The sequence below is a fragment of the Pleurodeles waltl genome, chromosome 7 (assembly GCF_031143425.1).
Source record: "Pleurodeles waltl isolate 20211129_DDA chromosome 7, aPleWal1.hap1.20221129, whole genome shotgun sequence".
In the NCBI taxonomy this organism is placed as follows: Eukaryota; Metazoa; Chordata; class Amphibia; order Caudata; family Salamandridae; genus Pleurodeles; species Pleurodeles waltl.
The window spans coordinates 966,163,757-966,180,033 of NC_090446.1; the positions used below are offsets into that span (position 1 = coordinate 966,163,757).

General features: G+C 47.5%; 1 protein-coding gene across 1 annotated transcript in view; it reads left to right on the forward strand.

The window, feature by feature from the left end:
• CCDC40 (coiled-coil domain 40 molecular ruler complex subunit) overlaps window positions 1–16,277 on the forward strand; it is a 447,448-nt gene that overhangs the window by 266,134 nt on the left and 165,037 nt on the right. The window contains exons 15-16 of the mRNA XM_069199714.1: window positions 199–412; window positions 15,099–15,268. Coding sequence (XP_069055815.1) covers window positions 199–412; window positions 15,099–15,268 — 384 coding nt within the window. The remainder of the gene's footprint in view (window positions 1–198; window positions 413–15,098; window positions 15,269–16,277) is intronic.

The window sequence follows — 16,277 nt, forward strand, 5'->3', positions numbered from 1 at the left end:
TACTAATCATGGATTGGATATCATTGTTCCTTCCATGGTGTGTTGTGCCTGCTCACACAGTCTATCTTGTGATAATGAGATTGCAACTTAGCCAGTTATCCATTGTGTGTGGTAGAGACATTGAAAGACAGTAGTTGTGTGGTTTCTGAGCTCTCCTTCCATCTCAGCTATCTTTCTCATAAGATATTTCTTCCTTAGGGTAAAGAAGTTGGACCTTTGGAAATCCAGATAAATGCACTGACCAAACAAATTGAGGAGTACAGTGTAGAGATTGCTTCACTGCGCCAGTACTGGCTGCGGCTGCAGAATGAACTGGTAAAGCTGACCCAGGAGCGTGAGGAGCAGGAGGCATCAGTGGAGATGTTGAAGAAAGAGATAACAATTCATGAGCAGAAAAAAATCCGCACTGAGAGTAGGTGAATTTTTGTTTTTTGGTGCATATGTCCTGTGTATTCAAATATGCTGGTATTGTATTGTGTGGTCTTTGTATGCCTCAATGACTCGTTATGGTGCATATAAATACATTAAATGAAAAAAAAAACAAAGGTTAAAGCTTGGTTATAGTTCGAAAACCCCTTTTCCCTATACAAACCAAACTTAAAATTCACAAACTTAAAAAAACATTTAAGGTTATAGTCATAGCTTTCATTTTACAATTTATCCACCACCTTCAAATTATTATACGTAGTGCGCCTTGTTGCACACACTTTCAGCTCGCTAACCAAACAGCACTAACTTTTACTGGCCAGTCTACCATCCACTGTTTTGTGACAAATTATGTAATTTGAGAAGTAGTAAGTGTTGTTATGCTATAATTTCTCATGCTATAAGTGATATACCGTAGTATGCAAGGGTTTAAACAGTGCATGGAAAATGCATGCGTTATAGTTAATGTAGTGTGGGGAGTGAGGTGGCAAGACTAGCCGTGCGTCACTTATAAGAATTTGAAAGTGGTGTGTAAGTTATAAATTGAAGAAATAATTATAACTTTACCATTTTTAATGTTTGTGCATTTTAAGTTGGGTTTGTATAGCAAAAATTAATAAAGTATTTCTAACTATAAATTATCCTTAACCTTTGTTCTTTTCATTATATGTTAATGGCTTTTATTTTTTTATAAAAATGTGTTTCAAATCGTAGGATGGAGTGTTGTACAGTACAATGAAGGAGAGTATCGTAGAGTCTAGTGTCGTAGAGTGGGCTATTGTAGAGTGGATGGAGTCGAGTGGATTGATATAGTGTACAGTGGAGCTGCGTTGTGTTGTACGTGGTGGAGTGGAGTATTGTAGAGTTTCGCGCCGTGTTGTACACCGTAGTGGCATATCAAACAGTAAAGTTGAGTGTTGCACAGTGGAGTGTTGTCTATAGTGTTGTGAAATGCAGTATGGTGGAGTGTCAACAAGTAGTGTCAGAGTGACAGAGAGTGTTGTAGAGTGTAATACCATAGATTCAAATTGAGTAGAGTGTCGTACGGTTCAGTGTTGTTGAGTGTAGTGTTGTACAATGGAGTATTGGAGAGTATCATACAGTGTAGTGTTGTATAGTAGAGTGCCATTATTTGAGAGAGCACAGTGCAGGGTAGAATAGAGTGGCGAGATATAGTTAGTGTTATCTGACTAGCGAGCTGAAAAGTGTGTGTAACGAGCTGTGCTACTTATAATAATTTGCAGGTGGTTGATAAATTGTAAATGAAAGCTATGACTCTAACCTTTGAATTTTTAAAGTTTGTGTAATTTAAGTTTGGTTTGTACATGGAAAAAAAATCTTTCCTAACTATAACTAAGCGTTAACCTTTGTTTCTGTCATTAAATTTCAATGTTTTATTTTTAAGAAAAATGTGTTTAAAATCTTAGAGTCCAGTGTCATCGAGTGTCCCCCCGCACTGGCTTACCACCAGCCTTTCCATGGTGGTCACACCACCATGGAAAGGCTGGTGGTAAGTAGATTTGTAATCAGCCCGGTGGTGCTGAACTCAGCGGGAACCATGTTACCAGTGGGGACGGCGATTCCCTGGCTGTCCAACTGCCAGGGTGGTAATGTGGCAGTCAGACCACCACAGTGCAGCGGTCCGACCATGACTGTGAGGCTGGAGAATGCTTTTTTCTATGTACCAAATCAAAATGTGACTAAGTAACTTGTTTACCAAATCACATTTTGCTTTTGCAATTCAGTATTAGTAAGGGGCATGTTTACGGCGTTTAGGAACATTTTGCAAAACATTTGCAGTTACCACCAACTTCAAGTTGGGACGCTTTCCCCTTTGTGAATGGAAGCGTAAATATTTTTTCAGAGCAGGTAGTGGTCCCGCGGACCACTGCCTACTGTGAAAAAATGGGTTTGAAGTGCATCCTGTTTTCCCTTAAGGAAAACGGGCTGCATTAAACAAAACAAAACAAAAAAAACAGCTTTATTTAAAAACAGTCACAGACATGGTGGTCTGCTGTCCTCAGCAGGCCACCATCCCTGTGAGTGTGGCCTTTTCCAATGGGGTCTCAAATTGCAACCTACCTCATAAATATTGATGAGGCAGGTCTTTGTGACATCATTGGGAATCGCTAAATTTGTCTGAGACACATTTGTACATTTTATTTTTCGAGTCTCTAATTGCAACTCGCAAGAAGTCGCGATTAGAGAGTTGCAACATGAAATGGACATACATCTGGCCCAAAAAATCTATGCAAAATGCATTGGGTCAAAACCTGTTTTGCCCCCTTCCTTTTCATTTCTTTGCACCCCCTTGACCATACAAAACTTTGATGCCACAAAACTTTCCATTCTCTGCCAATGTAACAGGTGCTGCAGGTCTGGAAACTTTCTAAGAAATTTGTCAAACAGGTGCATAGTTATTAAGGCACAAAAATCCAAGGAATTCCTTTTCTGGTAACCCTGACTAACTACAGATCTGTAACTAACACACACCCACACACCTACACCCACACCCACAAACACACCCTCCCCTCCCCACAATGCCTCAGGAGACCCTGAGGACCCCACACCCCAGGGACAAGATTTCATTAAAAGGGAGGAGTGTTATGTGGCTTCCTCCCAGGCCTGTTTCACTCAACGTCTTTTGTCTTTCTTTCTTGATTTGTGGCTTTTTCTGACAGAAATTGAGGCATTCTTCCCAGAAGAAATTGCCTTCTCTATTTGACAAATGTCCAAGATGTGGCAGAAAAAAGGACAAAACAGACTTGCATGATGTTTGTATCATCTGCCTGCAGTCTTCACACCTTCCTGCCTCCTGTAACATTTAGTCATTATCCAGGCGTACCTTCCATGACAGTGAGAAGATTCGCCTTCAAGGGAAAGCAGAGAGATGACGCCAGCAAGAAGCCACTGTGACCTCTGAGCGAGGGGAAGGTCAGTCTTCTACCAGAGCTCTTCCCTCAGCCTCCATTGGACGTGGATAGTCCGAGAGGCGTTTTTCTAGCAGAAAAAGCTTTCGGTCCCAGTCAATGTCGAGAGGAGGTACGGCGCCAACATGTTCACTGTTGAAGTCTGGCTCGACATCGCACAAACGTCGCCACTCGACGTCAAGACGTCACACGACGTCAAGGACTCCAGCTACTCGGCACATGGCGTCGAGGAGTATATCGACGTCATTGGAATCATCGAGGTGAAGGAAGCGCTCAACGTCAACGCCTAGACGTCAGAGAGAAAGATCGACGTCGAAGAGTCTCTCTACGTCGAGGAGACAGAAACGGAAAAGGATCTATTCTTCATCAGAATTGCACCATTCCAGAGATGTCCTTCTCTGGTGCTTCTTCCTTTGTTGCCTTCTCCTCACACCTCTCCTCCGCTGGCTGCGGCACCTCCTCCTCAACCTTCACCTTGAAGTCTGACTCTGCTGCAGCTGGCTGCCCCGGTTCTAGCTGGCACCCATACCACCTCCAGTTCCTCAAGTGCCTAGCTCCGCGCCAGTTCCCAGACCACGCGCAAGATCAGGCCACCATTCTCGTCATGGCCATCAGTCATCTGGCTGTTCAAGGTCAAGACATTCCCACGACAGATCTCGACAAAAATCAAGATCACATGCCTACCGTCAAAAGAGATTCCTCGTCCTCCACCAGAGACTATTCACCTGCACTAACAGATTCACCTCAACCTTGCTCCTCACCGGTTGACGATATCAACACCTTTTATGTAGTTCTAGTACGAGGTGCGGGAAACTGAACATTCCGATGGCTGTCCCAACTCCATCTCCTTCGATTATATTCGAGCCTGTCCAGCAGCGCATAGCTGCCAGACCTTGCTACCACTAGTGCCTGGTCTTCTGGAAAATGCTATGGAAGTCTTCCTTACATCGGCTACGACTAAGTCTGCTCCCTCCAGACTACTAAAAAAGTATCGTCCTCCGGAACAAGACCCTTTGTTTCTGCGCTCCGATCCTCCACCTGATTTGGTGGTAATACTGGCTGCCTGCAAATCTCACACTACATCTCCAGCTACTACCTATCCTCCTGACAAAGAGAGTAAAAAGGTGGATTCGACAGGCCACAAAGTCTGTAGTTCGGCCGCAACCTCCATGAAGGTGGCAAGCATAACATCCCTCTTGGGCAGATATGCTAGGGCCCTGTGGGACTCCCTACTCCAATTTGCTGACCACCTCTATAGAGATCATAAGGAGGATTTTTTAGAGATCGTCCAAGAAGGTGCCATGGTGTCTAACCAGATCATTAGTGCAGCGGCAGACTCATCCTTGCTCTCTGCACATACATACTGCCATGGGGTAATGCTAAGGGGGCATTCCTGGCTGCGTCTAACGTCACTGAAACTGGACGATCAGCAACGCATTCAGAACCTGCCATTTTCAGGCTCTACTCTGTTCAGCCTTCACGCTGACGATGAAATGGCAAGGATGAAGAGTGAGTGTAGGTAGGAAATGCCACTGTTGGCATGGTTACCCCCTGACTTTTTGCCTTTTGTTGATGCCAGCTTTGATTGAGAGTGTGCTGGGACACTGCTAACCAGGCCCCAGCACCAGTGTTCTTTCCCTAAAACTGTACCTTTGTCTCCACAATTGGCACAGCCCTGGCACACAGATAAGTCCCTTGTAAAAGGTACCCTTGTTACCAAGGGCCCTGTGGCCAGGGAAGGACTCTAAGGGGTGCAGCATGTATTATGCCACCATGGGGACCCCTCACTCAGCACATGCACACTGCCTCACAGCTTGTTTGTGCTGGTGGGGGGAAAAAGACATAAGTCGACATGGCACTCCCCTCAGAGGGCCATGCCCACAACCCACTGTCTGTGGCATAGGTAAGTCACCCCTCTAGCAGGCCTTACAGCCCAGAGGCAGGGTGTACTATACCACAGGTGAGGGCATAGCTGCATGAGCACTATGCCCCTACAGTGTCTAAGCCAATTATTAGACATTGTAAGTGCGGGGTAGCCATAAAGAGTATATGGTCTGGGAGTTTGTCAAACACGAACTCCACAGTTCCATATGGGCTTCACTGAATAATGGGAAGTTTGGTATCAAACATCTCAGCACAATATCACATGGGGTAAGTGCCTTTGTGCACTCTGTGACCAGGAACAAAGCCTGTCCTGGGAGGAGATGCTTCACACCTCCCCCTGCAGGAACTGTAACACCTGGTGGTGAGCCTCAAAGGCTCAAGCCTGATGTTAATATGCCCCAGGGCACTCCAGCTAGTGGAGATGCTGCGCCCCCATAACCCCCCCCCCCCCCACCCCAGATACAGCCCTCACTTTTGGCGGCAAGTCCGGAGGAGATAATGAGAAAAATAAGGCTGAGTCACCCTCCAGCCAGGACAGCCCCTAAGGTGTCCAGAGCTGATGTGACCCCTTCCTTAGAAAATCCTCCATCTTGGCATGGAGGATTTAGCCCAGGAGGAGTAGGGATGTGCCCCACTCTCCAAAGGGAGGAGGCACAAGGAGAGTGTTGCCACCCTCAGGGACAGTAGCTATTCGCTACTGCCCTCCAGCCCTAAACAGACTCCTAAATCTAGTATTTAGGGTCGACACTGAACCCAGGAAATCAGAGTCTTGATGACCTAACAAAAAGAAGGACTGCTGACCTGAAAACCCCGCAGAGAAGAGGCCCCAGCCCTTCCGGCCTGTCTCCAGATTCAAAGAACCTGCAGCAGCGACGCATCTTGCGGGCCCAGCGACCTCTGCCGACTCAGTGGACTGCCGTGCAATTCCAAAGGACCAAAAAACTCCCATAGACAACGGCTCCCTTCCAAAGCAAGAAGAAGAAACCATCTTTAAAGGGGCTCTCACCTCCCTCCTGAAGCGTCAGTCCCAACCACACTGCACCCAATGCCCCTGTCCAGAGAAACCAACGCTGCAGAAAGGACCCCCAGGCGACTCCAACAAGGTTTCCAACCTGAGCCGACCTCCCTGCACCCCCACGACGATGCCTGCAGAGGGAATCCAGAGGACCCCCCTGACCGAGACTGCCCGGTAACAAAGAACCAGACGCCTGGAAGAATCACGGCACCTGCAGCCCCCAGACCTGTGAGGAACTAACCACCAGTGCAGCAGTGACCAGCAGGCGGCCCTCCCCCTTGCCCAGTCGGTGGCTGGCCCGAGAAGCCCCCCTGTGCCCTGCCTGCACAATCATAGTGACCCCCGGGTCCCTCCATTGATTTCAATATAAAACCGACACCTTGTCTGCACACCTGGCCATCCCTGTGCTGCTGAGGTGTAATTTGTGTGCCTGTTTGGTACCCCCCCAGTGCTCTACAAAACCCTGCTGGTCTGCTCCCGAGGACGCAGGTACTTACCTGCTAGCAGACTGGAACCGGAGCACCCCTACTCTCCATAGGCACCTATGTTATTTGGGCCCCTCTTTGACCTCTGCACCTGACCGACCCTGTGTTGCGGGTGCTGGGGGTTTGGGGTAACTTGAACCCCCAATGGTGGGCTGCCTATGCCCCGGAGACTGAACTTGTAAGTGCTTTACTTACCTGACAAACTAACCTTTTCTTACCTCCCCCAGGAACTGTTGAATTTTTCAGTGTCCACTTTTAAAATAGCTTATTACCATTTTATGCCAAACTGTGTACATTACTGTTTTTATTCAAAGTCCTATATTTACCTATGCCAAGTACCTTACAATTTATGTACTTACCTGCAATCTGAATCTTGTGGTTCTAAAATAATATTTTTTCTATATAAAAACCTATTGTCCTGGAGTTAAGTCTTTGAGTGTGTGTTCCCATTTATTGCCTGTGTGTGTACAACACATTTTTAACACTTATCAGAGATAAGCCTAACTGCTTGACCACACTACGACAAATAGAGCATTAATATTATCTATTATTGCCTCTGTCAAGCCTCTTGGGGAACCCCTGGACTCTGTGCACACTATCTCTCACTTTGAGATAGTATATACAGAGCCAGCTTCATACAGTGAGGTAGACACATTGAAGGTAGTCGGGTTTGAAAAACCCAAAGAGCAACGAAGACCCTTCCAACCTTTCCAACGTCTCTGTTCTACTCAGAGGGTTCAAACCCCTCAGTGGCTGCCTGGAAGAACCCAGCAGCAATTCCGAAGATCTTACCAGCCTCAATTAAAACAACAAAGGAAGAACGACACATCAACCCAATCAGGGTTCTCGACAACCTCCAGCCTCAAAACCCTAAAAGCTTTCTTCCCCCGCGTCCGCTACCCACTCTGGTGGGGGGAAGCTTGGGTCTTGAACATTGTACAAAATGGGTATTGTTTCAGGTTTTCCACCCCAACACCAAGTATTTAGCCGAAGTCGACCATTTCTGATCTCGGCCTACTAAAGGCGGAAGTTTCCATCCTGATGGAAAAGAAAGCAGTAGAACCTGTTCCCCTCAACCAGCTGGAAAAAGGCATTTAGTCAAGGTACTTCCTCGTTCCAAAAAAAGGACAAGAGTTCAGACCCATTCTAGACCTGTAGATTGTCAACAAATGTATCCGAAAGGAAAAGTTCAGGATGCTGGCCTTACACCAAATATACCCACAGATTCATCAAAGGGATTGGCTTTGCTCAGTAGACCTACATGATACCTACTTTCATATCCCCATCATAAAAAAGCATTGGAAGTTCATGAGATGTGGGACAAGATCACTTCCGATACACTATCCTATCATTTGGTCTCAAGTCAGCACCCAGAACTTTCTCCAAGTGCATGGCTGTGGTGGCAGAACATTTTTGAAGGCACTGAATCTTCCTCTACCCATATCTGGACGACTGGCTAATCAAGGCATCCACCTGTGCAGAAACCCAAGTGCATTTCAAATGGGCATGCAATCTCCTTTAATGGCTAGGGCTTCATGTCAACTTTCTCAAGTCCACGACAGTTCCTGTACAGAAGTTTCACTACTTAAGAGCTGCCATAGACACACTACAGGCAAAAGTGTGTCCTTTGGAGGAACAACTCTTATCCATTCTCCAGAAGTGTAGTGCACTCAAAACATCGCCCAACAGTGCGCACAGTCTCCTCACTTCTAGGCACCATGGCCTTCTGCATCTTTCTGACACCCAATGCTTGCCTCCACATGCGACCTCTTCAGGAGTGCCTGGAGGACCAACGGAATCCACTGTCTGGAAACTGGGAAGACAGAATCTTTCTGTCCACCCACGCAATTAGATCCCTCAGTTGGTGATGTTCTCCAACCAATCTCCTACAAGGGATGCCTTTCTGTCCACAGCCTTCATCACAGTCTATTGTGACAGATGCCTCTCTCCTCGGACGGGGAGCCCACACTGGTCACCTCCAAATACAAGGCCTCTGGTCTCCCAAGGAGACGTCATACCACATCAATCACCACGAGCTCCGTGTGGTGCAACTATCTCTCAAGACATTTCTCCCCTCCTTCAACACTGACACCTTGTTTGTCCATACAGACAATACAACCACCATGTATTACCTGAACAAGCGGGGGGAACCAGATCCAGAGTCTTGTCTCAAGAGGTCCAGACAATTTGGCACTGGCTTCTAGCCAGGAGGTTAACGATAGTAACAACTCACCTTCCAGGTGCTCAGAATGTAGAAGCAGATGCCCTCAGCAGAGTTCACGAAGAGAACTACGAGTGGGTGCTGAACGAAGATGTCATTCAAAATATCTTCCATTTGTGGGGCACACCGTCTATCGACCTTTTCGCCACAGAGGAAAACAGAAAATGCTGCAACTTCGTCACCAGGTTTTACCACCCAGAATCGTTGGGGAATGCTCTGTAGATAGACTGGTCCAACAAGTTTCTGTAAGCCATTCCACCAATTCCCCTGATTCCCACCAGTCCTTCTCAAACTCTGGACGACTTCAGCCAGAATAATCCTCATTGCACTGGAGTGGCCCAGGCAATGGTAGTTCCCGGACCTTTTACACCGGTCGCTCCAACCACATCTCAGGCTGCCATGCAGGCCAGATCTCCTAACGAAATTTGGAGGGCCTCAAGTGTTAAGCCTCCCTTAACAATTTTCTTCCCTGATAAGTTGGTTCTGAGAACAAGGGCCGTCTTCCTGCTGAATGTGGGTAATCCCTTCCATTTGGGTCAGTTTATCACCATTCATACCTTCTGCCCACCTTCCCATCCATCTAAAGAGGAGAAAAGACTTCATTGTTTGGACCCAAAAATGGCTGTCATTTTTTATGTGGACAGAAGATGTGACTTCAGGCTGTATGATCAGCTTTTTGTGTGATATGTCAGCAAAATGAAAGGAAAAGTGATCCACAAAAGGATTTTTTTCCTTTGCATTAAGATCTGCTATGCCGTGGAACACAAGGAACATCCAGAAGGTATTCGTGCTCATTCTACTAGAGCTAAATCTTTCACCTCTGCTTTAACTAGAGGAGTCCCTGTGGCAGATATTTCTTAGGCAGCAACCTGGTGCTCCCTTCACATTTTTGCATAGGTTACACTCCCCCACGCCGCGCAGCTCCTCCTGACTGCGTCCGTGCCCTCTACCCCGCCCTCGCTTCTGCTGCGAGTTCGAGGCCCTCCACCACCCGCAGGCACCCACCTATGCCTCATTCCTGGTGTCTAGTGGTTGCCGTAAGTATTGTGTGTCTGCCTTGTAACTGTCTTTCTTTTGTGCCTTTTTTACTGCTTTAGCTCAGTTTTTCAGACTCTTTTTCCTTTACTGTTAGCCTTTTTGCCTTTTTTCTCCTTTTTCTGCCGTTTTCGGCTTCTCTTAAGCCATTCTCTCTGATCCCTTTCTGGTCGCTGCGGCCCCATCTCCCTCATGCCCCCATTCGCCCACCGCTCCCACCTCCCAGCTGCTCCTCCCTCCCACCTCCCCTTCTTAATGGCAGCTGCGCACAGCGGACCGCCCGGAACGCACCCGGACCGTGCCCACTACCAGACCCCCAGGCCCCCGCATCCCCCACGCCGCCCAACGCTGCTACAATGCCAATGACCTCGCCCTCAACATAGGCCGCTCTGCCACCTGCTTCCAAGCCACCCCGAAGATCACCCATGGACCCTTCTCCTGCCGGAACTGCAGCTTCACCTGCCCCCAAGCTGCCAAACATCACACCAGAACCAAATGCAACCACTTCTGCTGCATCCTCCTCAACACCCGCTCCGTCCACAAGCACGCTGTCGAACTCTGGGATCTACTCACCTCATCTTCCCCGGACATCACCTTCCTCACCGAAACTTGGATGAACCCCTCCTCGCAACCCGACATCGCCATAGCCATCCCTGAAGGCTATAAGGTCGCCCACAGATCCCACACCAACAGACCGGGAGGAGGGATCGCCATAGTCCAGAAGAACACCGTCAGAATCTCGACCAACACCGATGACGCCTTTGACGCCACCGAACACTTACATTTCCAGATTCACATCAACGCCAACACCACCCTCAGAAGAACCCTCGTCTACAGGCCCCTCGCCCACAGTTCAGTGACTCCATCGCCGACTTAATCAGCACCCACGCCATTGCCTCTACAGACTGCATCCGCTTCGACGAGCTGCATTTTCACCTCGATAACGCCAACGACAGCAACTCAACCGCCTTGATCGATAACCTCGACAACCTCGGTCTCAAACTTGTCATGATGCCCACCCACTCCGCTGGCCACACGCTCGACCCCGTCTTCTCCGCCATCAGCCACGTCACCTTCAGCCACACCACCGAACTCCACTGGACCGACCACCGCTGTGTCCACTTCACCTTCCAGAAAAATACCACACACCACCACCACCCGCAACAGATCCCCCGCCGCAGCTGGAACAAGATCACTGAAGACCAGCTGATCTCCACCCTCGCCCGTGCGCCACCGCCCATCACCACCGACCCCAACACAGCCGCTCTCAACCTCAGACAATGGATAGATGACTGCCCAACACCCTCGCCCCAATCAGGAAACCCTCCAACAACTGCACCAGCACTAAGGCCATCTGGTTCACTGCCGAGCTTCAGGCATCCAAGCTGGAGTGCTGAAAAATCGAGAAGTGGCACCACGAACAAACAGAGAACAACCACACCGCCCTCAAGACAGCCATCCGCAAGCACCACCAGCTAATCCGGACCACCAAGAGATCCTTCTACAAGGATCGCATCGACAACAACACGCACAACAGCACACAGCTCTTCAACATCGTCAAGGAACTCGCCAACCCCAGGTCCTGCTCCATTGACCCCCTCCCTCGCAAGACCTCTGCAACTCCCTCTCCACCTTCTTCCACAGCACGATCATGGACATCCACAACAGCTTCAACACCTCGACCCCCATGACCACCATAGCCACCAAAAACCTCAACGCACCAAGCCGCACCAACCTCCTCCTCTCCTGGAGCCACATCAACGACGAGGACACCATCAAAACCATGAGCACCATCCACTCCGGATCACCCTCTGACCCCTACCCCCACCATGTCTTCAACAAAGCAAACCCCATCATCACCCCCCAACTCCATATGATAGTCAACAGTTCCTTTGAGACCGCCACCGTATCGGAGAGTTGGAAGCACGCCGAAGTCAACACCCTGCTAAAGAAACCCAAAGCGGACCCCGAAGATCTCAGGAACTACTAGCCCATCTCCCTCCTCCCCTTCCCGGCGAAGGTCATCGAGAAGATCGTCAGCAGCCAACTGACCCGCTTCCTGGAAGACAACAACACGCTGGACACCTCTCAATCCAGATTCCGTAGGAACCACAGCAACAAGACCGTCCTGATCGCCGCAACCGACGATATCAGGACCATGCTCGACAAAGGCGAAACTGCGGCCCTCATCCTCCTAGACCTCTCGGCTGCCTTCAACACGTCTGCCACTGCACCTTCCGCACACGCCTCCACGACGCAGGGATCCGCCACAAAGCCCTGGACTGGATCACATCTTTCCTCTCCGGCAGAACCCAGAGAGTCCACCTCCCTCCCTTCCTTTCTGAAGCCACCAAGACCATTTACAGCGTTCCCCAAGGATCCTCACTCAGCCCAACCCTTTTTAACATCTACATGGCACCGCTGACCAACATCATCCAATCTCACAACCTCAACATCATTTCCTACGCCGACGACACCCAGCTGATCCTGCCACTCACCAAGGACCCCGCCACCACCAAAACCAACCTCCACAACGAAATAAAGGCCATCGCCAACTGGATGGAGAGGAATCGCCTAAAACTAAACTCAGATGGAGATCCTCGGCTCCAACCGCTCCTCATGGGTCGACTCCTGGTGGCCAGCCACCCTAGGAACCGCACCAGCGCCCACCAACCACGCACGCAACTTAGGTTACATCCTAGACTCAGCGCTCACCATGACCCAGCAAGTCAACGCCGTCTCATCTTCCTGCTTCAACACCCTCTGCATGCTCCGCAACATCTTCAGATGGATCCCCACCGAAACCAGAAGGACGGTCACCCACGCCCTTGTCAGCAGCAGACTGGACTACGGCAACGCGCTCTACGCGGGAACCACGGCCAAGCTCCAGAAAAAACTGCAACGTATACAGAACGCCTCTGCACGCCTCATCCTCGACATCCCACCCAGCAACCACATCCCAGCCCACCTAAGAGACCTACACTGGCTCACCGTCAACAAGAGGATCACCTTTAAACTCCTCATCCACACTCACAAAGCACTCCACAACGCTGGCCCTGCCTACCTCAACGAGTGACTCACCTTCCACACTACCAACTGTCAACTCCATTCCGCCAACCTCGCTCTCGCCACCGTCTCTCGCATCCACTGAACTACAGCTGGCAGCAGATCTTTCTCCTACCTCCCCGCCAAGACCTGGAACTCCCTCCCCGTCCACCCAAGACAGACCTAGGACCTGCTGACCTTCAGGAAACGCCTCAAGACCTGCCTTTTCAAGCAGTAGCACTTCCCCCCCCCCCTTCCTTTCAGCGCCTTGAGACCCTAGCGGGTGAGTAGCTCGCTCTACAAATGATTGATTGATTGATTGACTGTTGTTTAGAATCAGAAGTTAGGAGGGACAGTAACTTCGCTGATTCTGTTGTTCAGGATTTTTTTGTATAGGCAGACGTGCACCCACCTCCAAGTGTTGGACTGCTTGAGTACTCTGTTCAAAAGGTGAAGAATCCGCAGGGAGATGTATCCATTAGAAGAACAAGTTAATTACCTTTGTTAGTGCCATTTTTTGGTTAATACAGTATCTTAACTGCAGATTCCTCGCCGACCCATCCACCTCCCCATGGCCTGTCTGTATATACTTAAAAGAGAGCTTTGTTTAGTTTGTTGCATATGTATGTTTTATATGTAAATCTTTAATTTTGAATTCTATGAACTGTAATTACATTTCTGAGGTTAGTTCCATCCATTCGCCTCGAAGGCACATAAAAAATGGGTGGAACCGACGAGGGCTTCTTATGGCTCAAGTGAAGTCATATGGGGTCCCGTGCAGAGTTGTGTAGATCCCAAAGCCCTTGTCTACGTGGGAGAGCGATCAAGAATGTTTCAGTGGAATGCAGGTGCACAGGAATATTCAAAAGGAGAGGAATCCACAGGTAGATACTGTATCCACCAGAAAAAGCATTACTGAAGGTAAGTAACTTGTTCTGCGTGTGTGTTTGTATATGTATTCTTTAAAAAGGAGATGGCATAGTTAGGTGAAAATGTCAGTTAAAATGCACTATTCTAAATTAAGAAAACCACTGAAATTCACCAGTTATAGTTACTTCAAGGGACTTTAACTCACGCCCCAGCCATGCACAGTGCTGTCATCAATTACGTAATTTCACGTTGCAGTGATTTTATCATATATATGTGTGTGTATATATATATATATATATATATATATATATATATATATATATAAATATAAACACACACACAAACTGTCTCCTTCTTTCCTTCTCTTTATGTCTCTATCTTTCTCTCTCCCTTTCCACACCTTTTCACTAAAAAAACTAAGATTAAAGTGAAGTTATAGTTAGGTGAAAATGTCAGTTTAAATATACCTTTACCGACAAAAAAAAACTAAAATTCAACTGTTATAATTATTGCAAACTAACTCGTGCCCCCGCCATTCACAGTGTTGTCACTGACATTTTCACCTAACTGTAGCTTCACTTTAGCGCATTTTTTTTTCATTGAATTTCTATGGGTTTGTATCTACTTAAAGTAATATTTTATTACCATACGAGCAAAATGATCAATGGGAAAAGAGGCCCTCTTGGCCAAACAGATGGCTCTATTTGAAACTGAGTAATATCTGAACTCTTGCGGGTGTCCCGCAAACCCACTTGTCCAGATACACAAATATTTTTAACCTTAATTTCTTGAAAAGTACTGAACGAATTTACACCAAATCAGAAAAAGCACACTTCCTAGATCAACATCTAGCTTTCAGCCAAATTTGGTGTAATTCTGGCCAGCCATTTGGGCTGTAGCTCTGTTAAACAATTCCTATGGAAATTGTATGGGAATATTGCGTTTTGGGACCCCTGCCCCGTTTGTTCTTGCCCCCACTTGACAGATCACCCCAAAACGTTCAGGGAATGAGCTAAGGTGGAGCTACGCTTACATGTAATGACACTCATAAATTCAGTGATCTTAGGTAAAACACATTTTAGGTCTTAAATTTCCACATGAGTCTTTATGAGATGTTTTTGTTCTTACCTTTACTATTTCCATTATTTTTGTACTTGTTTTGATTGCCTGTATTTTATTACCTGCAGATGAGATCCAGCAGGAGAAGACTGAACAGAAAGACATTGAGCATCACATGAAGAACCTGTCCAATGACCTTGTGAAGCTCAACATGCTGCTGAACAAAAACATTAGTGCCAAGGAGCAGCTGGAACAGAATAACTTGTTGATGGAGAGTGATTTCATGCGAGCCCTCAGGGTAAGAATGCATTTTGAATAAGCAAATCTTCGATTTGAGAATTATATTCTCCAGTATTAGATCTTTTGTAGATTTCACATGCTTAAATTGTTCCCCAACGTTAAACTGATAACCTTCAGTAACCAATATTAACATAGCAGTATCCCCATACAACAAGTAATGCTGAAATAAAGCATAGACTAATTGTAGCCAGTCTACCTCAGTAGATGATCTGAACTCCAGCTAATAAGATTGAGGGTTTCTGTGTGCAATCTCTCCTCAGAGGCACCAACTGTCAGAATTTCTACAAAATATCTACAGGCAACAAGGAATCCTCTGAGCTCTTGTCATTTTCATCTGATAGATTTCTAATCCCAGATTCCTTACCTTAGATTTATCCCCAGGTATCATACTGTATCTGTATATTTTGCATGAGCAGTACACCTGCGAGCCATTAGGTTGAGTTGCTTGGCTATGCGGGGTGTCATCAGCATCTTATGCGATAGAAATGACATGCTCAGTGCCTATGTAGGCCATACCCCAGAGCCCTCTTTCCTCGCCAGTCAGCGCTGATACGGAGAAGAGCTACCCCCAGTCACTTTTTGACTGAGCTGTTTTCAGTCCTTTTGTTTAAAGATTTTTGAGACATTGTCTCCTGGTGTGGCAAGGATGTCCAAGAGGAAGGCTGGGTTTAAACTCTGTGGCACCTGTCACTGGCAAATGTCAGTGGCGGATCAACACCTTGTCTGTCTTTGGTGTCTCGAGCACAACCATGACACTAAGACTTGTATCGATTGAAGTGCCATGCACCCCAAGGAATTGAGGGAGCAGTACCTCAAGCTTCTTGCTGCTTGATGTACGATTCTATGATGGTCTCCATCCAAGACGAAATGAAGGTCCCAGGATCCGTTGCATAGCCATTTCCAGCACTTGTCATCGCACTCAAAGTCATCCGGATGTTTGGATAAGTTGGGAAAGCATAAAAAGAATAAGAAGTCAAAGAGGTCTTTGATTTTGCCCTGTAGCTTGA